This window comes from Heterocephalus glaber, unplaced genomic scaffold, assembly GCF_053883595.1.
Source record: "Heterocephalus glaber isolate CG9 unplaced genomic scaffold, H.glaber_assembly_v1.0 deba00001600, whole genome shotgun sequence".
NCBI classification, from domain to species: domain Eukaryota; kingdom Metazoa; phylum Chordata; class Mammalia; order Rodentia; family Bathyergidae; genus Heterocephalus; species Heterocephalus glaber.
Genome location: NW_028258372.1, coordinates 44,840,155 through 44,865,570, shown reverse-complemented (window position 1 = coordinate 44,865,570; position 25,416 = coordinate 44,840,155). Strand labels below are relative to the sequence as shown.

Sequence of the window (25,416 nt, the reverse complement as noted above, 5' to 3'; positions counted from 1 at the left end):
CTAACAGACATGACTTCATTTTCCCAAAGGTCACTTCTTGTTCTCCTCTGCCAGAAGCCCTATCCGTTTTTACAGATGGTTCTTCCACTGGGATGGCTGCCTATGTGTGGGACGATAACATTGCCCAGTTCCAAACCGCCCACTCTTCGGCCCAATTAACCGAGCTGCAAGCAGTTATAGCGGTCTTTTCTACATTCCCTGCCCGAGCTTTTAATCTTTTTACTGACAGTGCTTATATTGCTCAATCTGTCCCCTTATTGGAAACATGTGGATTGATCAAACTTGCTTCTCAGACTGGTGGTCTCTTCCTCCAATTACAAGATTTAATCAGAAAGAGATCCGAATCCTTTTTCATTGGACACCTTCGTGCCCACTCTAACTTACCTGGCCCACTCACACAGGGCAACCGCTTAGCAGACCTAGCTACAAGACCTCAAGTTTTGGCCTGTTCAATAAATACTGATGCCCCCATTCCAATTGACCAGGCACAAAAGGCACACCAACTGCATCATCTTAATGCTCACACGCTTCGCCTTATGTATAAGCTTACTAGAGAACAAGCTAGACAAATTGTTAAGGCCTGCCCTACGTGCACTCTACACCTTCCTACACCTCATCTGGGAGTTAATCCTCGTGGCTTGATTCCAAATGCCCTCTGGCAAATGGACATCACGCATTACCCTGAATTTGGAAATCTTAAATATATACATGTCAACATTGATACCTATAGTGGATTCATATTTGCCACCCTGCAGTCCGGGGAAGCTACTAAACATGTCATCGCTCATCTCCTCATTGCCTTCTCAGTACTTGGATGTCCACAACAAACTAAAACAGACAATGGTCCCGGCTATACCAGCTCTGGCTTCTCCAACTTTTGCAAACAATTTGAAATAACACATATAACGGGAATCCCATATAATCCTCAAGGACAAGGCATTATAGAAAGGGCTAATCTCACACTCAAAATTACTTTAGACAAAATAAAAAAGGGGGAATGGTACCCTACCAAGGGGTCTCCTAGAAACCTGATATCACATGCACTATTTATTCTTAACTTCTTAAATTTGGATGCCAAAGGTTCATCTGCAGCCAATCGTTTCTGGCAACCAGAGACGCAACGACAATTTGCTTCGGTGATGTGGAAAGACCCCCTGGACCACTCATGGCACGGGCCCGATCCTGTACTTATCTGGGGCCGAGGATCGGTGTGTATTTATTCCAAGAAAATGAAGTCAGCCAGATGGCTCCCAGAACGCCTAGTAAAACAAGTTGATGGGCGTGCTGATGATGCCGATGACCTGACGTTGTCCAATCCTGATCAGTTAACAATGGCGCCCACAATTTCAATTTAAAATGAGCAAGGATATAATTCAGCTTATCTAGTAATGTTTGGGTGCACCCTGATGTTCTACACTGTCTTACATGTTTGTCTAGTGTTTGTTGTTTGTGGTCATGTAATTGAGCTCAAAATGTTCTTTTCTCTTTAAGGGATATTCACCCATTGTTACATTGGTGATGTTATTTTGTTAAAGATATGCTTTTCTCTTGGATCAAGGTATCACTGGAATTTATTAGATTAAAGTGATTTTTAGATGGGAACTCCCTTTGATGAATATAGAAGTGGCCACCCAGAAAATATTGTTCTGGTCTTAATTCCTCAAAGGGACTCCTTAGTGAAATTTATATCATGTGATCTTAGGGAACATCGTCATCATTTATAAAGTTTGGACCTCCGGCGCACAATGAAGAGGGAACTCATGAAGGACATCTGGCTGAATGAACGATCCGAAAACAAGAATAGGATGAGCTGGAAATGCCTAGTTCCCCTGATGTTGCTGACCAGGGTATGGGTGGTGTCGCCTTCAGAAGGGTTAGACCACATGAAAAATATATGGATTCAGTTGGCAGGCTCGCTCAACTTGTCTGAGTTTTGTCTAAGTGCTGATGTAAACTTTCATTATATGTTGGGAAGTTGCCTCGTTCCTGTATGTACCCCATTGGAATCATTGCGGCCTTATACTCTGTTTAAAGATATCCCAGGAAAAAATCTCACATATGCAGATAGTTACAATTGGGGATCTGCTACTTGTCGCAGGCCCAAGAATGCTGTCAAATTATATTCACCTAAGGTAATTATGTCTAATAAGACCGAATGTGCTGTATACAGAAATTGTACAACTAAATGTCTGCAAGTTAAACGTTTGGAAAACATGTCCTGCCGTGTTGAACAAGAAATTATGTATAGTAATTGCCATGTCTCTTTGCCAATGGGTTGGTTTTACACTTGTGAAAGGGAAACTTTTAATTACATTCCGGCCAACTTGAGTGACACTCGTTGTTGCTTGAGTCGGTTGGCTGTGATATTACCAGACAGAACTGATTTGATTGTACCTAATCGAATTAGACGGTGGTCGCCGTATACCGCCCCGGGATGTAATGATGATGTGGGTCTATTGACTGATGCAGAAGTGTTAGTCATGATAGGGTCTTTTGTTGCTCTGCCGTCCATCGGGGTGCACGCGGAAGCGGCAGTACGAAGATTAGCCTGTAAAGTGGTAAAAGGATTGAATGCCACCTCCACCGCCCTGGCGTTGATTAATCAAGAATTACAGGAACAAAGACAAGCTATTTTGGATAATCGAGCAGCAATAGATTAGTTGTTGCTTTTTCATCACCAGGGCTGTGAAAAAATAAAAAATATGTGTTGTTTTAATTTGACTGACAATGGAGAAAAAATCGATGATACAATAAAACAATTGAAAGACCTGGCTAATAAGGTGCACAATGAGGATGGCGGAGACCTATTTAAATGGTTGACCTCATGGCTACCCAACCTACAATGGGTAAAACAATTGTTTCTTGCCATTGCAATTGTATGTGTTTGTCTGTTATTGTCATGCTGCTGCATACAATGGATACCAATGCTTATACGTAGAAATCGCTTTGATTTTTAGATAAAAGGTTCAGGCTGATATGATTTAAAAGCCTTGTATTCCCCTTTGTATTTTAACCTATGTTAATCTTAGTAACTAAAATGTCCTCGGATAGTTCTGATTTTGTAAGGTTGTGATTTCCCCTGGAGCTATAGTGGAGACAAAGATGTACGTCAAAATCAGCGGTAAATTACTGTCAGGATGTTGGCTGGACATACGCTACATGGGCCGATTCCATCTCTGCCACGGCGTAAAATTCTCGCCCCACCTGGTGAGCGGGCTGGCAAGCCAATGACGGGCAACTGAGCAAGCGTGCCATGCAATGAGAGAGCCCTCGTGTGCCGCCTAAGACAGGTGCCAGAGCCTTGATTCTCTGGTTAACCGATGACAGGTAAGGTGCACGGTGCAGACACGTATGTTGCTCTGACCCAAGACAGGCTCAGCCCCCGCAGGCTTGATTCTCCTGACGCTTTTCTAAAAAATAATTTTAAAAGGGAGGACCTGTAGGGGGCCCTGCCCCCCCCCGCTGGAAATCTTGAGTGCCTTTTATGGACATATCCGGGCCTGCTACAAATCTACCCGGCAACAAGGAAGTAGCCCCAGTACCCTCCTCTTGCTCCTCCCCTCTAGCCCTACGGTATATATGTTGTAACAGCTTCTGCAATAAACGAGACTTGATCAGAAACCTGTCTTGTCTCCATCTCTCGTGTCCCCTGTCCCCTCTCATCCTCGCTCCCCCTCTAGGGTCTCCGTTGACTTACCCGCGGGCCGGGACAGCTTAGTTGTTACAAGATTTTTTAAAAGTCTGGCGGGAGAAAAATAAGCATTACAAAATCTGTGCCATCCAAAATTAAGATGACACACAGCAATTAGAAATATTCAGATTTTTTTCTAATCTGTGCTCACAGGCAATGACACGTATGCTCTACTCCAAGAAGTGTCAAACAGACAAATCTGAAAGAATCCACCAAGTGTAATAAATTAGAAGTACATACAAACTTATGGCTTACAAAAAGATTCACACGTAGAAGTTTCAATTCATGAATTTCTCAGAGTCTGTCTAGGTCCCTGCTGAGCGCTAAGCGCGTGGCCTGGCCAAACCTGGTCATCACTTAACTCTTGAGGGACACGGGACTGAGAAGAAAGGATTGGCGACACAGACACAGCCCAGTGCCCTTCCTCCCAGTGCCCTTCCCTGTGCAGGGGGCAGGAGCTCAGAGCGCCTCTCAGCGTGCTCACTGCTCTCCCGTGACGAACAGGTGCACGCTCCTCTTGGACTGCAGCATCTGCGCGGCCCGCTCCGCGCCCACCACCGCTGCCAAGCGCTGGGCGTCAAACTTGGAGTAGAGGACGGTGCAGGTCCACGTGGCTTCCTCCCCCCTGCTGGTGGCTTGCAGCATGTTGCAGATTTCGCTGTAGAAGTGCGGGTAGGTGGGCAGCTCGTAGAATAGCAAGTTCCTGATGCCCCTGATGGTGTACCTGTCAGAACAGAGCATGGAGAGGCTGTGGCTCCCTGAGAAGCTGTCCAGAGAAGGCTGCCCAAGTGCTTCAAGGGCACCGTCCACTGCTGCTGCCTCAGGCTAGAGGACAGTGCCCCACACAAGAAGGGCTTGTTTCTGTGACAACAGAGTTGAATTCCTAATGTTTGGCTTAAGATAACAGAATAATTTTACAATTCTGAAGCCTACTCCACAGAGGCCGAGGTAGAGTGGGGAAGAGCGCGGACCAGGATTAAGAATCTGTCACAGAAAAGCAGGCATGGACAACTTAGCGTCCCCTTACTGGAATCAGGGAAAACGAGTGCTGTGCAATGGAGACCAGGTCAGAGCCACCACACAGAGCAGGCAGCACACAGAGCGCGCGCTGCATTCGTCTTTCCCGTCGCTCTGCAGACGTGTGACTCCTTCCACGGTGGATGTCCCACGTCCGTCCACCCACAAGCTCCCGCCTGAGCACCCCTCGGTCATCAGGAGAAAGCCGTTCGTCTCCACAGCTCCGAAGCCCCACCTCTCCCGGCTGCACCGTGCTGCTCCAGCAGTGGGGGCGACTCGCCGTCTGGTTGTGGAATCCACAGCCAACACTCCCCGTGGGACTCTGCCACCGGAGCTGTACACCTGGTCAAGGCTCTGGCTTTTCTCGCACTGACGACTTTATGCTTCCTTGCAAACTGCATTTTATTCACAGAGGATAAGTATTTCTTGTCTTTTATCTCATGACTCTTCCTGACCTCTTGGAAAGCCTCCTCTTACAAACCATTACTGATTCACTACGTGAGATTCGAAAGGCCAGCACCCTTAAACAAATTGTTCTAACTCACCAGTTACCACAACAAACACGAGTTCCGCTTCTGCTCAGCATGTACAGAGCTTGAGAGTACTGCTGCCACGTGAACAGAAGAGAATCACACAACCCACAGGATTCTTTCTCTTGAGCCCAGAGAGCTCCTGCCATGAGGCAACCAGGTGGACTGAATTCGGGGTGTGCCGGCACATGTCTAGCAGCCGCTTCTCAGCAGGAAAGGGGGACTGGTGAGGTGCACGTGCCACTCTCCCTGTGCAGCCAATTTCAAGCTACAAAGTGTTACTGAGCACAGAGCTGGGATGACAAGGACTCCTGACCTCCTCAGCGGTCCTGAGGCAGCTTCAGCCTGATACCGCCCACTGGCTGATTCTAGACTGTCAGGCTCTGCCGAAGAGAAACAGGACACAAGATCACACCTCTGGCAGAGCGCAGGAGAAAGGCAGCTCCCCAAATCTGGGTGGGAAGAACGTAGCTACACTCTGACCAACTCTTACAGGACAAATTGGGCCTGTGACCGTGCAGGATGCCTAGGACCCTGGCTGTTCCTCGGGAGCTCTCCGCAGGCCCTGCAGAGACCCCACCCCACCGGCAGTGCAGGTGTGAGGCTCAGCTACCTTCAGACTCGCCTCCTGAGACCCACAGCAAAAGCCTGAAGTGGTGAGAGAGGCCCGAGCCCGAGCCCAGGAAGGCAAGACCCTGGCAGCAGAGGGCAGGCAGGCCCGACGGTCTCTCCTGAGGGAGGGGCAGGACCGACACCCCAGGTCTCCCGACCTCTGAGCACAGGCCAAGCTCTGGACTTGTGCATGCCCAGGGCTCCTGCCCTGACCCAGCAGCGCCTGCCCTCAGCGAGAACCTGGACGCTCTCCCTACCAAGACCGCCGGGGACACAAAGCAGGCTTCGAAGGCTCAGCTACCCTGACAACAACTCTGGCCCGGCCAAGCTGGAAGGGAAAGGGCTGCTAATACTGAGCGGGCCCAGTGCCAGCCAGGACCACACGCCTCGCAGCGAATCACGCCGGCTGTGGGCTGCTCCAGGAGGCACAGGAGTGTGGCTGGGGCAGCAGAGGTCAGGAGCCAGAGAGATCACTCCAGCACCCTAGCCCACACTACGCTCAACTGCTGCAGGAGTCTGAAGTCTGTGTTGCCATGGTAACCCCATCCAGAGCAGAGCAGCCCCCTGCACTAGCAGCCTCGGTATCACTTCCCTCAGCCTCTACAGCCAACAGAAGACACTGGAACAATGGGGTTATCACAGTGACAATCAAGACACTCCAAGAGTGGGGAGTTTTACAGAAATAGGTCCGTGGGGTGGAGAGGAGATGTGGCAAAGACAGGAAATACATGGTAACTGCGCCGAGTTTTTAACTGGGTACAGCATTTACACTATCAGGCTTTCCCTTCCAAATCTGGCCTAAGAAAATATCGATGGTAAGGACACCACCATAGATATGCATGTGCATGTTCTCGGCATCACCACACACAGCCAACACCCTGGGCAGCACAATCCACACAGAAGCCGGGCCTGGTGGTGCAGCTGCGATCCCAGCGTGTGAGAGGCTGAGGCAGGAGGTTGGCAGGTTCAGGGCCGGCCTGGGCCACATAAGCAAGTTCAAATTGGCCTGGACTGCACGGCAGAGCCTGTCTCAAAAAAACAAAAAATCACCCAAGCCCACAGACGCTCCAGGCTCTTACACGAAACGGCAGAATATCTGCACATACCCTCTGCATGTACTGCTATAGACTCTAAATCTTCTCTAGATTACCACACAGGCATTCCTCCTTCAATGACCCACCCGTTTAATGACTGTTCCAACCTTCGGAGGTGCAGTTCGCACATCTGACCCACCCCTTGGGCCTACGACTCAGCCTGTTTTGGTAAGTTCTGCAGATCTTGTTTATCCAGCCTCAGTGTCTTTCTTGCACAGTACACCTTGCTTCTACAGGACTGTCATTTTGCTGACTGCGCTGTGTGGTACAGTACCATAGTTTTATGTCCTGTTATACATTTCCGTACCACATGTAAGAGTATGCAAATAGAAGCAAAGGCATCAAGTTGGAGCTTCCTTTGACCGTTTCTTTGTTCTTAATGCTGCACTGTCCATGCTCTGTACAATTCCTCCTTTGGTGACCGGTCAGTTAATGAGCCAGTCACAGCGCCAGGGCGCAGGCTCTGAAAGAGGAAGGTCTGTGACCCTAACAATTCAAAGGCTATGTCCACAGCTGTTACACTGCATTGTTGAAGGGATAACGGCAAGACGTCTTTAAGTTCAGTGTAAGTACAGACGCATTATGTTCAGAATATTTTCAATTTTAATGCATTGACTTATTTTTGCAGCTGGGTGAGTCTATGAAGGCAGGGCCCGTGGGCACAGGGCCAATTTTAATAGCAAACACTGAGAAAACTGTATGTCCATTAAAAGGAAACGGGGCTACTGGCATAAGCAAATAATGTAGTACTACATACGCATTAAAAAACTGTGATGCTGGGGATGGTGGCACACACCCATAATCCCAGGACTCGGGAGGCTGAGGCAGGAGGATCATTGCAAGTTTGAGGCCAGCCTGGCCACACAGTGAGTTCAAGGCCAGTCTGAACTATGTACATACTGAGGTCCGGTCTCACGAGCAAATAAAATAAAAAGAAGCGGGGCTTGGAAGGTGAATGATCCTGGGGGCACCGTACTCATCAGTGATAAACCAGTGATCAACCGACTCACGAATCCAAAGCTCACTGTGCTGGAAGGAGCGGGCGGGCCTGCTCCCTTGGGCCGTCCTGGAAGGGCGCATCGCCCTCCCTCCTCTGCTTCCCATTTACCACAACTCGAACAGCTGCCCTCTGCTGTGGCCCTGCCCAGCTGCTTCTGCCCTGGAGCCAGTCAACCACAGGCCAAAAGTTCCGAAGCCCAAGTAAGTAAACCCTCACTTGTGGGTGACAGGTATTTTGTCCCAGTATAAGAATGTGAGTAGGAGAGGCTATGTGACAGAGCTACACATATGTACAAACTTAAAACCATATCTCCAACGTGCAGGTATATATACCACAATATTACAGCCCGAACTTTCAATAACGAGCACATCAAACATTTACAAAAAAGTGGAAAAAACCCAAGCACAGAACTGGATCATAATTTTGGTATTTTTAAAAAACACTTATAAATGTGTTGACTGTGTACATGTATTTTTCATACAGAAAAGAGGAATAATACACCCAAAAACCCACCGTTTTTAAAAAATGTCAAAATGTCATCTGTAATCTCAGCACTTGGGAGGCTGAGGCAGGAGGAGCACTGTGAGTTAGATGTCAGCCTGGACTACGTAGTGAGCTCAAGACCAGCTGGAACCACATAGCGAGACCTTGTCTCCAAAAGAAAGCAATACTCTTATAATCAGAAAAAACAAACTAAAACAAGAAGAGACTAAGGGCAACAGAGGTTACACGTTTAAAACAGGAAAGAAAGAAGATGTGTTGGTGTAGATTTCCCCACAAGCCTTCCGTCTGCCTCCCTCACCCCTCAGATGTACCTAGGCCTTCAGGGCTCCCTGAAAACAGTCTCACCCTGAAAGGACCTGAAACTAAGGCTGCTCCATATGTCTACTTCACCTGCCAACTGTTAAGGCACCCACACGATGTGAAGGACTGGCTCCTCCACAGCCTGGAGCCCGATCTGCTGCTTCCCCTCGGGGCAGGCACACACAGAAAGCTCCAGCAGCCTTCTCACGCCCTAGAAACCTCACCCAGGCTCCAGGCACAAGGACAAAAAGAGCCAGGAGCCATTCCTGGGACGACACCTGAGACCAACGCCCACGCAGTTCTAAAATGCTACCAGCTTCCTTTCATCCTCCCAAAAACATAAATATTCAGGCTGAAAATTTCTGCTACCTCAAAAATAAATTCTCACGTTTCCAATGCTACCAACTGTCGGGGAGAAAATAAAGCCAGAATTTCAGAGCTGGGCAATACTGCTGGAAATACACGTAATCCGAGGGCTCAGAATGTAGCTAAGGGCAAAGCACTGGCCTAGCATTCGTGAAACTCTGGTGAAACTCTGGGTTCCGCCCCAGCACCGTACAAAACAAAAACAAACAAGGACACGCGCTTGCTTTTTCAAAGTCAAATACAAAATCAGATCACAAAGGCGCTGGGGACCAAACCCCCATCACAACCTCCCTCCGTGGTTGTGGCCGCTCAAGCACAACATTCACTGGCTGGGAACCTGGAGCCTTCTCACCCGTGTAAACTTGGAAGCACTTCCTGTTTCGTTCTCTGCCGCCGCCGTCAGGAAAGGTCCTCACGGGCCCAGAGCAGAGCTGAGGGCACACGCTCACTGCACCAGCACTTACGGGGCAGCGCGGCTTGTACAGGGTAAGGCAGGGCGCTGTCCTGTCCCAAGGGCCTTGTGCCGCCAGGCCTCTCCCCGAGCAGCTGCTCAGACAGCCGAGTCCTCAGCCCAGCCTCGCTCACGCTCACGACAGACAATCACTGGGAAGTTTCCCCGTCCAGCCACTGCGCCTGACGGCTTACTTCGTCAGCCGACAGAAAACGGAGTGAGCCAACCTCCCCCACACACTTCCCAACATGAATGGGAACAACTTACTAGAACAAAGCAAATAATGATGCCAACAAGCAGGCACTCCCTAAACTGGCCAAGCAGACTTTTCTGCCGAGAACGAAGCTAGGAAACAAACTTAAGAAATTCTCCACTCTTCACTCAGATGAACTGATCAGCAGCAGAATACCCAGAGGTCCGTCATGCCGGCTTGCCGTGCCCCAGGAGGCTGCTGGGGGCTTCCTTGGCCACCCTGGTAAGAGGAGCACACCTGGCAGCACTGGTCTGACACCAGCATGAGGCCAAAGGCACACAGCGACAGAGGCATCACTCATGTGCTCAAGGGTGAAGACTTCCGGCTTAGCCTCTGGGAGTTTGAGAAAATAACCTCACTGGTACACAGGACAGAGCTCAGAGTCGCTGGATGCTGCAGTGAAACCAGGAGGAAAGAAGTACGGTGAGTCCCTGACTTACGAACACTCAAGGTGCGAACTTTCATAGATGCAAACAGTCCTCACATTCGGTTTTTTATGCTTTACACTGTGTATCTGTGTCAAAAGCGTGTAAGACTCACTTTGTCAGACTGATGAACAACCAACTTCTGCATATTTCCCGAAATGGACCTCATTTGTACATCGGGGACTGACTGAAATAGAACAGTTTCCACCTCCACTTGCTAGCAGGCTTCGCAAGTCTCTACGTCCAGGCACACAAAGGGCTGCAACTAACACGGCACAGTAAGGCAGGCTAGTGGCACCACCTCATTAGGACATGTCTGCTAGTCACGCTGCTCCCCACCTTCCCCACATCGGGGCACCCAGGGCGAAGTCCTGGTGCACTCCTTCCTGTCTGAGCTCTGGCACTGTGCTGGCCTCCAGCTCCCAGCTCACATGGCCCTCGAGGCCCCTCAGCCACAAGGCCTCCCCTACCTGGGCTCACACAGGTTGGCCCCATCACGAGCTGCTCCACTGTAATGCTTGGCTTGAGGCACACAACCCTGGGCACACTCCAGGTCTGCACCAGGTGGTGCTTTCATTAAACAATCTTTCCCAGCAATCCTCACTCTGAGACAAAAGCAACTGACTGACCAAGAGGAATCTGTCTTGTCCAGACACACTTCGCTTCTCCAGAGTGGCAGGGCAAGGGCGACAACCTCACAGCCCTCACGGCCCTGCAGAGCTGCCAGGTGCTCAGGTGCAGGCCCGGACTTTCGCTGCAGGCCCCTCGGGACAGCGGGACGCCACAACCTTACCTTTTGTAGAAATGGAAGCGCTCCGTGAGGAGCAGAAACTGCTTCTCTCCTTGAAGGAAGAAGTGCCTGGCCCTGGAGACAGCAGGCTTCTGGGTGTACTCGCAGATGTGGGTGAAGTTCAGCTCCTCCCTCTTGAAGTAATTTCGGAGACGCACGTAGTCAAAGTAGGAGGGCACATAGATGAGTGTGTGGGACATGATGGCGTCACGGTACTGAGGCAGAATCTTGTTCACGAAAAAGTTAAACCTGATTTGGAAAGGCAAAGGGCAAGGTTAGTGGTCCAGAGCAGAACAAGAATGGTCTGGAGCTGTGCTGTAGGCCCGGCGAGTCACAACCTCACGTTCAGTTACCTCAGGCCCAGTGTCTCGCTTCCCAAAAAAGATTAGGTATGGACGGAACCTGATGCGGACACTGAAAAATAAGTGCTAACATCACACACTGCACAGAGCAGATGCAACGCCTTTATGCCCTGAAGACACCATACCATCAGTCAGTCGGTCAGGGAAAACCGCCCTGAGCTTCTCCCGTCCGCTGAGCACCATCGTGCTAACCGGTCACAACGAGGAGGAGGAGGAAGACCGGGACACAGAACTAGGACACAGCTGTTGCCCCCAAGGCTTCCAGTAAAGCTGCTGACATGGGACACATGGCACAAAGCACGTAATGTGACTTAAATCCCACAGGCCAGCGGCGGGGATGTAGCTCAGCGCCACAGTGCCAACCAGCAAGTGCGAGGACTGAGTTCAATCCCCCATACAAAAAAGGAGGAAATTTTAAAAATAAGTAAATGCCACAGTGATGCAAGAAGCGGCGCTGACTCAGACCCAGCCAACGCGTCCGTCTGGACCTCAGCTTCCTCCTGAGTCCCGGGACCCCTCTGATCTGCTCGACGCAATCTATTGAGGTTGGATCCCCGACACGGCCCAGGGAGCCCAGCAGCAGGCGGGTTACCTGGCATCGATGGCGGTGGCCAGGTTCTCAGGATCCATCCTCTGGAACACGTGTGGGAGCTGCGCCAGCACGTGACTGATGGAGCCCGGCCCGGGGACATTGCGCACGGCCACCTGCCAGGGTTCGTGAGAACATCACTGCTCAGCCCTGCCCTGGAGCACAGAGCGCGGAGCCTCATGAGCAGCAGCACGGTGACACCCACCTGGCCTTCCAAGTTGACGCAGAACCTGTTGAACACAGAGTTGATCTGCGCATCCTGCAGGGCCCCAAACAGCAGGGTCTGGCGGTAGAACCTGGCCCAGTTATTGAGGCTCCACATCCGTACTCGAGAAAAGTCCACCCCGTGGGAGTCCAGGGGCAGCAAGTTCATGTGGTCCATCAAGTGCTGTGGGCAAAGAGAAGGCCACCATTAGCCTGCACCGACCGAGCGTGCCGGGCAGTGCTGAGCACGCCACAAGCCCAGCGTCGCCTCTCACCGCAGAGGACCTCAACCACTTTCTCCACTGCAGCAAGAAACCCGAGGCGCACATGGGTGAGCAAGATCAGCTGAGACAGGCCACCTCCCGGGCCTTTCACAGTACCTAGTGCAAGTCCTTCAAAGCCACTTCTGAAATGCCACCCTGCAGTGTACAGGCCCCGGCCCCACACCTGACAAAGGGGCAATGACACGGAACACAGAGCAGCTGTCTTTCTGTGACTCAGAGGTGCTGTAGACCTACAGGGGCCCCAAAGCCTTGCGTTTGGAAGGCAACTATATTACGGGGGCATGAGACTGACTTGCTACTAAGAGGTGGGGCCCCACTAACAGAGCTGGGTCACCGGGGCATGGCCTAGAAGGGGTATCTCCCTGTGCAGCTCCTCCCTTCAGTCTCTGCTTCCTGTGCACCATGAGGTAAGCAGCATTCCTCTCCCCGGGCCCTGCCCAGATCAGAGGCAGCTGACTTCGGACTGATACCTCTACAAACTGTAAACCTCTCCTCTTTTAAGTTGTAGGAGTCAGGTGTTGTATCCCATCTACAAGGAAATCGAAAACAACATCCAGTTCTCCAAACATCAGTGGCCCAGAGCACTACAACTGCTTTTCCTCAAACTAAAGAATATGACAACTTACTGACGTGCCTTTTCCATTTTATTACATTTTCAACTGGCAAATATCAGGGTTGGATACTAAAAGCTTATTCCGTGCTTTAGAAGAATGTACTACCCTTATGTGGCCCAAATTCCCACAACTGGAAGGCCTACAGCTGTAGAAGTGAGTTCCCATTTGCAAAAGAAGCAAGCGCTGTCTATGATAAGGGCATTCTGAAGCAGTTTGCAACCCTCAGCAAAGAACTGCAGAGTATGAGGAGGAAAAACAGAAAGTGGATAAAGCTGCCCCATAAAAGATGCCACAGTGATCTCCCATCTCCAGTGAAGACGGAGCCCAAGAAAACGGGCACCAAGAGAGGAGATGAGGGATGGTGAGGCCAGGGTGCTCCACGTCTCACATACGAAGACGCTCAGGGGAGAGCCCCCCCCCCCCGAGAATCTTTACATCTGGGCTGATCTGAGGGCAGAGGAAGGGGAACCAGCATTACCAGGACATGCTCCCAGTTCTGCATCAGGTAAATGTCAGCCTGATCGATGATGAGGAGCTCAATGGAAGACAGAAAGTCACAGTCTCTCTTCTTCACCCCTTCTCCACCGATGATGGTCCTCAAGCCCAGCGGGGAGGCGATGAGGATGTCAGAGGAGTAGAAGGGGGCGTAGAGCCGGATGCTCCTCTGCAGCACCGCCACTCCTGCACAGAGCACTGAGTGTGCACCCGCTCCCACCAGGGCTCCAGGTCGCAGCGCAGCCCCTCGGCCCCGAGCTGTGCTCCAAGCACGCTGCGCAGTGACACACTGACCACCCCTCGTCTACAGTTGCTTCCAGCCCCAAGCCCTCCTTCCCTTCGGTCCCCCAACCTCTCCAGAGTGCTCACTGCTCTCAAGTCTCCCGTCCACTTCTTGGCGCACTGCCTTCTGGCTCTGATTCCCAGAGCTCCAGCCTCCCTGCAGGGTCTGCGCCATCCTGACTCTGGCTCAATCCCAACAGCCCTCAGTTACAGGGCTTCGTGTCCGGAAGCACAAATGCACGTTAAACCCTGAAATGCTCTCTGGCTTGCTTCTGTCCCCAGGACTTCAGCACCCCTCCCCAAGGCTCCTTTCCCTGACCAAGCCCTTGCATGTCTTTCCAGATCCAAATATTTCTTCTTCCAAAGGCCCCTCTGTTCCTCCTTCACTCTACCTAAAGCTTCCAATAACTTTATTTCCTACCCATGGCTTTAATGCTACCTTCATACAAATTTGTTGTTCCAGCCCAAATCTTTTTGCTGTGCTTCAGACCAGCACACCAGCAGCTTGCTGGACATGTGAATGTGTCCCAAACCAACACTGCATCCATACGAAGCCTGTGTCAGCGAACCCTACATCATCCCAGGCTTCGTCCCCAAAGGCCTCCGCACAAATGTTTCTGAAACGTTTTCCTCCACTCCAACCACCCCTCTTGGTGACTGGATAGATCTTACTCGGGTTTCAACCTCGTACAGAAGGCAGCGAGGTGGGCATGCCTTCCCTATCCACACTGCCGCCAGCCCAGACCAGTGGTTTGCTTCCAATGCTCCCAGAAGCCCTGTGGCACAGGCAGCATCTGACCTCCGCACCCCTCAAATGGACTTCACTGCCAAGAGGAACCGCAACTTTTATTCCCAGTTCCCTAACAGTGCCTGGCATGCTGCAGACCAAAAACGATCGTGAATAAGCTCGTACGACTATGAGCTTTCAAGGCAAACAGCCAGGAGGGCAGGAGCTGAACGAGCAACCAGCAAAAACACAGTGAGCTGCAGGAGTCGCTGAGTGAGCAGTGGTCCCTGCAGCACCCACCAGCTGCACCGCAGCACCTGAGAGCGCCCAGTGCCGAGCCGCTCCTTGGAAACGTGTAGCTCACATGCTTTCCCACGTGGCTGTGGCCCGGGCCAGACTCTGCCCTGGCAAATGAGGCGGCGGCCAGAAAGCCCAGAGCCCCAGGCTCCAGCCACTCCGTGACCCGCACAGCACCCCATGCTGACGCAGAGAAATTACCAATCCTGAAGTGGTCATCGATGTTACCCACGAACACAGCCTCATAGTCCTCGGGCCTCTTCAGGTTGGGTGGTCTCTCCTCGGGGTCCGACCCATATTCGCTCTGAAATCTCTTTCTGTTGCTCACGACAACTTTCTTCTTGCTGTCACCCTCGAAGAGGCTGATGAAGAGCTGCACCAGCCGCAAGGCAGCTTCCCGGAATGGCACCACCATCAGGACCTGCGTAGGGGCAATGGCAGCCTCGGTGGGGGCGGGAGGAGAAATAGCAAGCCTGGGGATCTGCTGAGGACGTGGGGCTCAGGAGCCCTGTGTGCACGCAGTGTGGCGCCCGTGTCATCCCAGCAGGGGCCTGGCCCCGTGGACTCGGGCCCATGGCTCCACATGGGTGAGACGCTTCTCCAGAAGCACCTTGGCACAGGGCCATGCCCACCTCAGATCCGTCTGCCAGCCAAGACTCAAGGACAGACATGAGGTACTCTTTTGTGTCCCACAAAGCTCAGTATTGCATTTTTATGCAAAGACCCAGTTAATAAAAAATTTTTTTTTCTGGTACCGGGGATCGAACTCAGGACCTTGCCCTTGCGAGGCAGGCAGCAGCACCACTGAGCTACATCCCCAGCCCCCCACTTAATAAATTTACAGCAAGAAAGTGAAGTAAAGAAAAAGAAATGAGGCTTTCCTCATGGGGCAGCCACCCCGCGTCTCCAGGAGTACTGTTATCTTGATTTTTCCTCTTTTACTTGGCCCAAGCTTGCTCTGCAGAGCCAGTTCCTCTCTCTTCATTTTTTCAAATAACTTTTGTCACCAATTTAAAAAAAAAACTAAAGAAAAAGGATTAACACATCATTGCTTTTCTCGTACATACCCTAGAATCTTTTTTAGAAAACATTGTAAAGTACTCTTAAAACAAGACCAGAATTCAGTGAAAAATAGGACTACTTTCCACACATTTAAAAACACTCAGAGTTATGGTTGAGAGCAAAAACACATGGCTCATTTCCATCACTGTGAAGCAGTATGAGCAATGGACGGAACACACGGCCCAGTGCCTGTCTCCGCCCCATGCAACGCTGTGAAGCAGAGAAGCTCAAGATGCCAACAGCTGAGGCAGATGGAGCCCCGAGTGGAGCCAGCTTGGCCAAATGAGGGCAGCGGCTCAGCTGGTACAGGACACGGACACTGCACTACTGTCCCACCGGGCGCCTGGGCTTCAGGTCCCCAGCAGCATACAAGGGGCCTGACTAAGAAACCCCTGAGCCATGTCAACACTCAAATCGCAGTCACCTAATGCGATGGCGCTTCTTCAGTATGGCGACACAGGCTAGGGGAGGGCGTAAGGCCCAGCCCCACAGCACCGTGAGGAATGCACAGAGAACTAAAGAGCACTCTCCCTTCTGCAGCTCCTCAGACCCGCCGGTGCTCAGACTCCTAAACACAAATAAACAGGGTCAATTCTTTAAGCAGCAGTAGCTTCACGGGGCAAACCCACTGTGTTTTCCAAGTTTGTGCTCTGACACAGCATCCTGAAATGAGCCTCTGGCTGCAGCTTCGTCTGCGGCTCCTTCCCCGCCTCTCTCTTGCAAGGCCCTCTGCGGACTGGAGCTCACTCTGACCACGGAGAGAGACTGCGTGCTGCCTGCCTGGCTGGGCTGTGGGTCCACCCGTAAAGCCTGCAGCCTGGAGCGCCTCCCTTAGCTTCTCCACTGTCAGAGCCGCCCGCTCAGCTGCTGGCAGCACCTCTGGCCTCCGCCTGCCCCCTCGGCAGCTTCTGGCTGTCACTCACCTTGGGCCTCGTCAGGCCTTGGTCCCTGAAGCCATCGTCCTCACTCAGCCCGGGCTTCTGACTTCGCCGCCTGGTGTTGTTACTGAGCACTCGGGCGTTGGCCTTGAGGACGTGATTCAGCGCATGCAGGCAGTACACGCGTCGGATCTCCTCCCCGTTCCCCAGTGCAGTCCTTTCTGGGTAGAACAGGTCCCGGTAGGAGTTCATAAGCAGGAAGAGCTCTTTCTGGAGTGGGCTGAAGGGGCACCTGGATTTCTGGGGACCAGACATGAACTGGCCGTTGGTCTTGGTCCAAGTGGAGCCCAGCGGCTTCTGGAGATGAAGCGACTTTAGGTCAACATCCTTCGGAGGCTTAAACGTTTCCATCCTCTGAAACCTGGAGGAAAAGACGAGCTGGCCCAGGGTGGGCCACTGGGGAGAGGCCCGGTGCCAATCAGCAGGGACGGGGCTTACAACAGCCGCCGCCAGTGCTTCACACATGACCACGACCCTTCCGGACGGACGCAAGGACCGCCTCGCTTGACCCGCGGCAGACAGGTGCCGAGACTCGGTGGGGAAGGAACACTTGGCCCACGGAGGCAGGGGGACGCAGGCAATGTCGGCTAGAGCCTAGGCCTACTGGCTTCCAATCAGCTCCAGCTAGACGTGGGGCACGACTGTCATCCCAGCCCTCAGGAGGAGGGTGAGGCAGGAGGATCACTGTGAGTCTGAGGCCAGCCTGGGTGACACAGTGAGTTCAAGGCCAGCCTGAACAGCACATGGAGACCCTGTCTAAAAAAAAAAAAAATCCGAGCTCCTCACCCTACCAAGGTCTTGCACTCCTCTGCAGTCACTTCTGGGAGTAACATTCAGTCTAGGAAGAAGGGCTCCTGTGCTCAAATGACTGTGGCCAACATCACCATGCCTAGATGGGGAGACTCAGTGTCCATGTGTCTGTCCTTCCTCCCTCCTCCCTTCTTCTGGTTTGTCTTGTTTTGTTTTTTTGAGATAAGGTCTCACTGTGTAGTTCAGGCTAGCCTTGAACTCACAGCGCTCCTGCCTCAGCCTCTCAAGTGCCAGGACTACAGGCATGTGCCCGCACACATGGCCACAACATATTTTAGAAACCACAAGTCCTGAAGAGTCTTTGGACAGGAAATGCATTCATGTTGATTCACTCAGAATTTTCAAATTTGATATGGGCAAGTAACAATTTCTATTTAAAAAACTATCTACAGCCCCTCCCCTTCAGACACATCTATTAGAATTCCAAGGAACACGATTTCATGAGATATGAGTTTGGGATATTTTCTAAAAGCAGACTTCAGCCATAAAAAGAATGAGCTACTGGTAAATAAAACACCCTGGCTGAAACGCCTGGGGTTTCTGAGTGCAAACAGCCACTGTCACAAAAGTCACACCCTATGATCCCATGTCACATCTTTGAAAACAGAAAGATGGAAGTGGAGCCCAGGTTACCAGGGTTAGGCATGGGCAGAGCAGACGGTGGGGCCCACGGGCGCTGGACTCGTGCTGCGCTCTGACGGGTGCAGACTCAGGACCCTACACGGACACCAAAACTGAACACATGGAGACACACGGCCGGCAGGGGACGCCAGGAGACTGGGTGAGATGCTGAGGCATCAGTGTCACTGTCCCTGTGGCACCCTACTCTGGGGCCCTGCTAGACTTCACCACCGGGAAACAGCAAAGGCTACAAGAGATGTCAGTGACTTCTACACCTGCTGTATTTATCACCTCACTATTTTTATAAATTTCAGCCAAAACAAGGACAGCCAGGCATGGTGGCACACGCCTGTAATCCAAGCTACTGGAGGCGGCTGAGGCAGGAGGACTGCTGCGAGTTCGAGGCCAGCCTAGGCCACACAGTGAGTTCAAGATCAGCCTGCACTACATGGTGAGACCTTGCCTCAATGTGAAAATAAACCGTACTGGTCCACGGACGGACTCAAGCTGACTGTGGGGCTCGGCTGGGGCCGTGGCTGTGGAGGGCGCCCTCTCACTGGTGCTCTTCCCTGTGCTGCTTCCTGGCCGCCATGATGCCAGCAGCTCTGCTCCACCAAGACATCCCCACCTCCGAGGCTCCCGCCCTCAGCCTGGGGTCAGGTACTGTCCCAGGAGGTCCCCTCGACCTCCTGAGGGCAGGCGACGCCCCTGCAGGTGCCGCTCTGGTCCCCAGCACGCACACTCCAGCCCCACCTGTGAAAGACCTGCTACTGCCGCACAGCACGCATCCTGTGTCTAAGTCTAAGACCACTGTTTCACTCAGCTTTCTCCAAGCAGCACTCACTTTGAGCCGATGGGTCGTTTTGGGGTTTGTTGGAAGCGCTTGAACTTCTTTTTCTTTCAGTTCCTTGTTCACATGGTGCACAAATGGATCTAATTCAGAAATACAGACATTGGCACGCTTAGCACTGACGGCCGGGCTCCCTGGTCTTCCGTGAGTGGCACGCTGACCTCCCTGCTGTCAACGCATCCCTCTTTCCATCCACCTTGCCCATCCTCTAGCCCATCCACACCGTGCAATTTCAGGCAGGCTCACTTTCCCAAAACAGCTCTCTGTACATGACTTCCCAGCTCAAAAACCTGTGGAGAAACTTCTCAGCCTAAACTTCAGGGCACGGTGGGCTGCGCCTTCAACCTCAAATTCTCTTCCGCCTGTGCCTTTCCCGCCTCACTAAAGCTTCCCCTCTCCTTCAGCTCATTTCCACACACCCAAGCATTACCAGTGTCACGCCACCTGGCTCACAGCAGCTCCCGCCCAGGCCTTCTGCTCAGGCGGCGTTGGCTTCCTCAGAGGCTGTCGGTCCTACCCCTCACCTAGGCGCCCAACACATGCGCATCTCGGGTCAGCAGGCAGGCAGGCAGCAAGTTCCCCGGGGCAGGGCCCACGTCTGGCTGATCTCACGCTGAGACCTACAGCGCCCCCGACCCTCCCTTGCCCAGAGGCGGGGCTCAGGGAAGGCGCTTGGGTCACGGAGCCTCACCAGGTCAGGAGCGGAGTGTGCCTGTCACCAGGAGCTGGGCCTGTCAGAGGTGGACATGGGCGGGACCTGGAGGGCCCATCTCCCTCCCTGGCTCCTTTCTCTCAAGGCTTCCTGGCCACCGAGATGCAGGCAACTTTCCTCCGCCCGGCCCTCCCACCATGCTGTTTCTGCATCTGTGCCTGTCAGCGTCTGAAACTGTGAGTCTGAGGTCAGCCCAAGTTTCACAGCAAGGGCCCGTCCCAAAAGCCAACACACAGAAATCCTCAATACCGCCTGAATCAGCACATGCTCCGAACAACAGCACCAGTAGTCTGGGTAACCTTCAGGGCTCTGTGCTGGCCACCCAGCCCCTCCCAGACCCCCTCTTTAGGAAACAGAGCAAAGTTAGATGACATTCAAGGATGCAAACGGCAAAACTTCAAGGGTAACGCACCTTGTACTAAATACCTAAGAGCTAACAACACAACAAAAATTCTAGGGGCCTTCTTTCTATGTGAGCAAAATATCCAAATTTCTGGACAGTCAGGCTCCTGGTGTTTCCAAGTTTGGATGGGTTTGTGCCACGATTCTACAAATGCTACCTACTCCGCCCTCTCTTGCATAACAGCTAACTGATGCAGACGAGCCAATCGAGGGGTAAACTTTTAGCTCCCTAACCGCAAAGCTGAACTGAGGAAGGCCACTGGAAGCAGGAAAAGCGATCGGGACAGAGAGCCCTAGCCTGCCTCCCCCACCACGCACAGCTGAGAGCCGCCCAGCCCGGGCTGCACACCGCAGAGGCCTCGTGAGACTGTGCGCCGCGTGTCGCTGGCAGCAACCAGCTTGGGGAGGAAAGGGATGGGGCACACTCTGGCTTCAAAGCTTTCCCTGGAGGAGAGGACCCCCGAGACTGGCCTCTCCTGGGCCTCAGGCATCTGAAAAAGCAGGGCCCGAACCAAAATAACACGCAAGGCATAGAAACAAGGTGGGAAGCATTTTCCCCTTCTTCTTTCTCTCCTGCTTGGGGAGAAAATCAGAAGTCTCCCTGGCCTGGAGAGCTGGCTTTCCACACTGCCCTCAAAGTGGGCCACTGTTCCCTGTCCCTTCCCCAACACTCACTCGCCAGTGAAGGGCACAGAACGTCTCGCAGAAGTATTCTTCCCAGCTCTCGATGCAGCCACTAAACCACTGTCGCTACTGCTGCTTATTCAACAGGAGACGACGTCAGTGCGTAGCCCCGCGGGGCCTGGGGAACCCACGTGGCACCCGCGCGTTCTGACCTTGTGACACTTTCAGAGAACAGTCGTCTCCACCTTCCTCTTCAAGAAAATTGGTCTCCAGGCTGAAGAGCGCCTCATGTTTTGCATCTGTGAACTCGGCTGGGGGTTTCTGCGATTCGCCAGGAGTCTCCCCATCTCCATGGTTTTCCTCCTCGGCTTCGGCAGATAAGGTCACCTCTGTAGTTTTGAGACACATCTTGTAAAATTATTTACTCATAAACATAACCAAGAGTTCAAGGCCAGCCTGGGGTACACAGCGAATTCAAGGTCAGCCTGAACTGCACAGAGACCCTGTCTCAAAAAAAGAAAACAAAATTTTAAAAATTAAGAATAAAAAAAGAAAAATAAAAGAGAGGGCCAGGAATTTAGCTCAGTGGCATCGCGCCTGCCTTGGAAGCACAAGGTCCCAAGTTCGATCCCTTGTACACCCCCCCCCAAAAAAAGTCATACAAATGTATAACTATTATACATATCTGCACAACATACATCCATAAAAACTCAGGTCTGAAAAGTTATGGATACAATGTCAAAAATGTTGCTAAGTCTCTTAGTGGTGGAGATACGGGTTAACCACAATGCCCTCTTTAAATTTTTGCTGTAAATATGTATTACTTTTATAATCAAAAGAAGTTTCTATTTTAAAAATATGTAAAAAAGCAATGAAAACCAACTGAAACCCAAACTAAAGACCCACAAAGAAATTGTAAATCTGCAGCAATGAAATTTTATGCCAATAAAACTGATTAATCAAAATACTAAGAATGGTATGTGATGCCTTAAAGTACAGAAAAAAAGAGGCCGTAAGGAAAATGGGCATTAACACAGTAAGACGTGCAAAGTTACCCAGGTATATTCAGACAGCAGACTACTACCCAGCAATAAAAAGGATCGAGCTACTAAGACACAGGCACGGGCGAATCACAGTTAACATAAGGAGAACAAGACAGACACAGAAGGGCTCCTATTCTCTGACTCCACTTGCAGGATTCTAGAACAGGTAAAAATAATCTGCAGTGACAGAAATCAGGTCAGGATTGCCTGAGGTCAAGGATAGGCACCAGATAGCTTCAATATCTTTATTCTCCGAAAATGGCTTTCTATGTCACTCTTCCAGCAAACGTGGTCTCCCTCAGGGAGAAGCGGAAACCTCTTTAAAACAGTGACACAACACAGTGACAGAATTATGCTCTTCCTGTGTCAGAGAGTCTTTCATTAGGATCAGTGAAGTTCCTGAAACAGTTAAAAATGCTGTTTTTTCATTTTTCTGCTCAGAGGGTCCTGTGTTTCCCTCAAGAGTCTCAACACATAATCATGCCCTGTATAAGTTAAATCCCTGCTTTGGATCCACATCCGCACACGAATTCACAGTACAGGGCACTGTGCCCCACGGGACAGTCTGCGTATGGCTTTGGCAAAGATGACTGAACCTCAAAATACTCACTCTCCTGCATCTCAGCTGACTCTGCTGCTGTCTCTTCTTCCTCACTGACATCTTCTTCATTCACTTCTGCATCATCTACACTGTCTTCCTCCTCTTCCTCCTCTTCCTCATCCTCCTCTTCTTCAGAAGCATTCTTTAATGTGGCAAGTAGTTTGTGGTACCCAGAAACCTGTTCTGGTTCACTCTCTGATTCACTTTCAGAATTCGAAGTATCTGAACTTTCTGACTAAAAAGAAAATTTTTAAAATAAAGACATTTTTCGCATCATCATCCTAAGACTAAACAGGCTGACTTTCCTAAATAAAAATTAGCTATCTGCAAAAAAACAATCTTACCTATTTAATTAATTCCGGCACAAAATTTACCCAGAACAGTTAATCTAGCTATGACTATAGAAGCTCTTATAGTCCCTGAACTGCTAACGCCCCACATGGAAAGAAAACTGACTTTTAAAACATAAAACTTTAAAAATAAATAAATAAATAATAAAATAAAACATAAAACTTTAGGCTAGAAGGAAATTTAACTTAAAGGTGTAACAGGAAAATCACAAAACAACAAAAATTGTACTTTCTTTAGATTTGTTGTATGGCAATAGGACTTTTGTTTGTTCTGCACCCTATTTGTCATTCCTTTTATGGTAATCAAAAGACTCTTCCTTACAATTCACTAATGGCCCTGTGGTAAGCCTTTCTAGTAAGACATAACCGGCTCAGGATGGTTTCAAACTCAAGCTTCTGTATTAGTTACCACAATGGCATTTTTGTAGACATACGCATTTAAGACTAAGCAATATTACTAAAGTAATAGGTTGCACGTAAAATTACAAAGGGCAGAAATGTAGTCAAACTTTATTATAGCACATAGAATCTTAAAGGTGACAGCCCAGTCCCAGCTATTATAAAGAAGGTACACAGCATTACTTACCAGTTGGCAAATCTGCGGTTTTGCTTCCTTTCCAGAAACCCTGAGAAGAAAGAGGCAACATTAAGGTCTAACCACTAGCTTGTACCAATTAGAGAAAGTCTAGCGACACAACTTTCAATGAAAAAGGCCATATGTGCCACTATAAGTACATTGTAACCACAGTTATGTAAAAACTCACACCCACTTGGACAGGGATTGCAAAAATATGACAAATGGAAAACTGGCAAATGAAAAATTTAACAATGTCACATGAGAAACAGGTCCCTCAATAACTGGCTCTCGTGTTGAAGAACACACCTTGGCAAATAAAGGACTTTGAAGTCAGCTACGGAACTGCTCGGTCAGAATGTCTAAATGCAAGTGAAGAGGCCAAAGCCATAGACGAGCATTGAATTATAATTGAGGCAGGCGTGGTGGAGCACACCTTGTGATCCCAGCACTTTGGGGGCTGGCAGAAGAATGGAAAGCCAGAGTCCAGCCGGGGCACCCCGGGACACTCAGCAAGATGCCGTCCCAAATAAAGCAAAAACAAACTTGTAGCCGGGGATTTAGCTCAGTGATTCCGTCGCCTGCCTCGCAAGTTCAAGGACCCGAGTTCGATCCCCGGTACCAAAAAAACCCACAACCCCCCCCCCCAAAAAAAAACCAAACTTGTGAAAGAGGGCTGGGGACGCAGCTCAAACCCCAGGTGCCCTGGTTTGGACGCCTCCTGGGGTCTGCCCAGTAGGCGAAGGTCTCCAGCCCTCTGACCGCGGACGCCCTTCCGCTCGGGCGGCCCCGCACCTGTCGAAGAAGGGGTGCTCCTCGCCGAAGTCCCGCAGGTGCTGCTTCTGCTTCTTCGTCAGGCTGCTGAGCAGCTGCCTCCGGCGCACGCGCTTGCCCATGGCCCCGGCGCCAAGCTCCCACCGCAGCGTCCCGGAAGGAAGCAGGCCAACACGCGCTCGTGGGCGCCGGCGGCGCTTTACGGCGGAGCGGGTGCCGTAAAGCACGCTCGCTGCACCTTCCGTGCTTGCGACAGATGTTAGACTTCCGTCGGCCCCGCCCCCTGCGGGGCTTCACCGTGCAGGCGGGGTTTCCGGTGCTCGGTTAGGGCTCATCAGTTTGCGCGCATGTGCAGCGGCAGGAATGTCTGAATCATGTTGTACTATTTTATTTTTCATAAATGTAAGTGTTCATTTTCTTTTGTTATTGGTACATTTTATATATATATATATATATATATATTTTTTTTTTTTTTTTTTTGTACCGGGGATCGAACTCGGGACCTTGCGCTTGCGAGGCAGGCGCCTGAACCACTGAGCTAAATCCCCACCCCTGTTTCCAAGATTTGTCTCTTATAAACTGTGCTGCTGTAAACATGGGTGTGCATATATCACTGTGGTGTGATGCTCTTAATTATTTTGGGAAGATACCAAAAAGGGAAATAGCTGGGCTAAATGGAACCTCTACTTTTAGCTTTTTGAGGAACCTCCACATTGATTTCCACCATGGTTGCACCAGTCTACACTCCCATCAACGTTGGAGAAGGGTTCCTTTTCCCCCACAGCCCCTCCAGCAATTGTTATTGGTTGATTTCTTGATAACATTCTTTCTGAAATGAGATGGAATCTCAGTGTTGTTTTAATTTGCATCTCTCCAATGACCAGTGATGTTGAAAATTTTTTCATGTATTTATTTGCCATTTCTACTCATCTGAGAAGAGCCTATTCATTTCAGAGGCCCATTTTTGGATTGGGTCTTTAAATTGGGGGGGGGGTGATTTTTTTTTTTTTTTGAGTTCTTTATATATTCTAGATAGTAGACCTTTATCTGAGGAACATCTGATAGAAATATTTTCCCCCACTGTGGGTTGCCTCTTCACTCGGTTGGTGATTTCTTTTGCTGTGCAAAAGCTTTTCTTTTTTTTTTTTTGTACCAGGGATCAAACTCG

The 25,416-nt window shown here is 50.8% G+C and overlaps 1 protein-coding gene across 9 annotated transcripts in view; it reads right to left on the bottom strand.

Annotated features, from left to right (window-relative positions):
• The window catches only part of Utp25 (UTP25 small subunit processome component), a 93,878-nt gene extending 69,416 nt beyond the window's left edge, over positions 1-24,462 (bottom strand). For 4 of the 9 annotated variants that reach the window (XR_002388634.2, XM_021242487.2, XM_021242486.2 and 1 more), the window contains exons 1-11: positions 24,270-24,460; positions 23,487-23,526; positions 22,560-22,785; positions 21,119-21,295; positions 19,163-19,251; positions 16,873-17,283; positions 15,089-15,308; positions 13,565-13,767; positions 12,190-12,372; positions 11,988-12,100; positions 11,037-11,282 (exon numbers count right to left, since the gene is read on the bottom strand). Coding sequence is in view for 8 of the 9 variants with exons in the window: in XM_021242487.2 (XP_021098146.1) it covers positions 11,037-11,282; positions 11,988-12,100; positions 12,190-12,372; positions 13,565-13,767; positions 15,089-15,308; positions 16,873-17,283; positions 19,163-19,251; positions 21,119-21,295; positions 22,560-22,785; positions 23,487-23,526; positions 24,270-24,370 (2,009 nt within the window). In the remaining variant the exon portion in view is untranslated. Of the gene's footprint in view, positions 1-3,891; positions 4,416-11,036; positions 11,283-11,987; positions 12,101-12,189; positions 12,373-13,564; positions 13,768-15,088; positions 15,309-16,872; positions 17,284-19,162; positions 19,252-21,118; positions 21,296-22,559; positions 22,786-23,486; positions 23,527-24,269 lie in introns of those variants that run through there. The other 5 variants (XM_004862013.4, XM_004862014.4, XM_021242484.2 and 2 more) reach the window with 5 other exon arrangements.
• Positions 24,463-25,416: the final 954 nt, after the last annotated feature.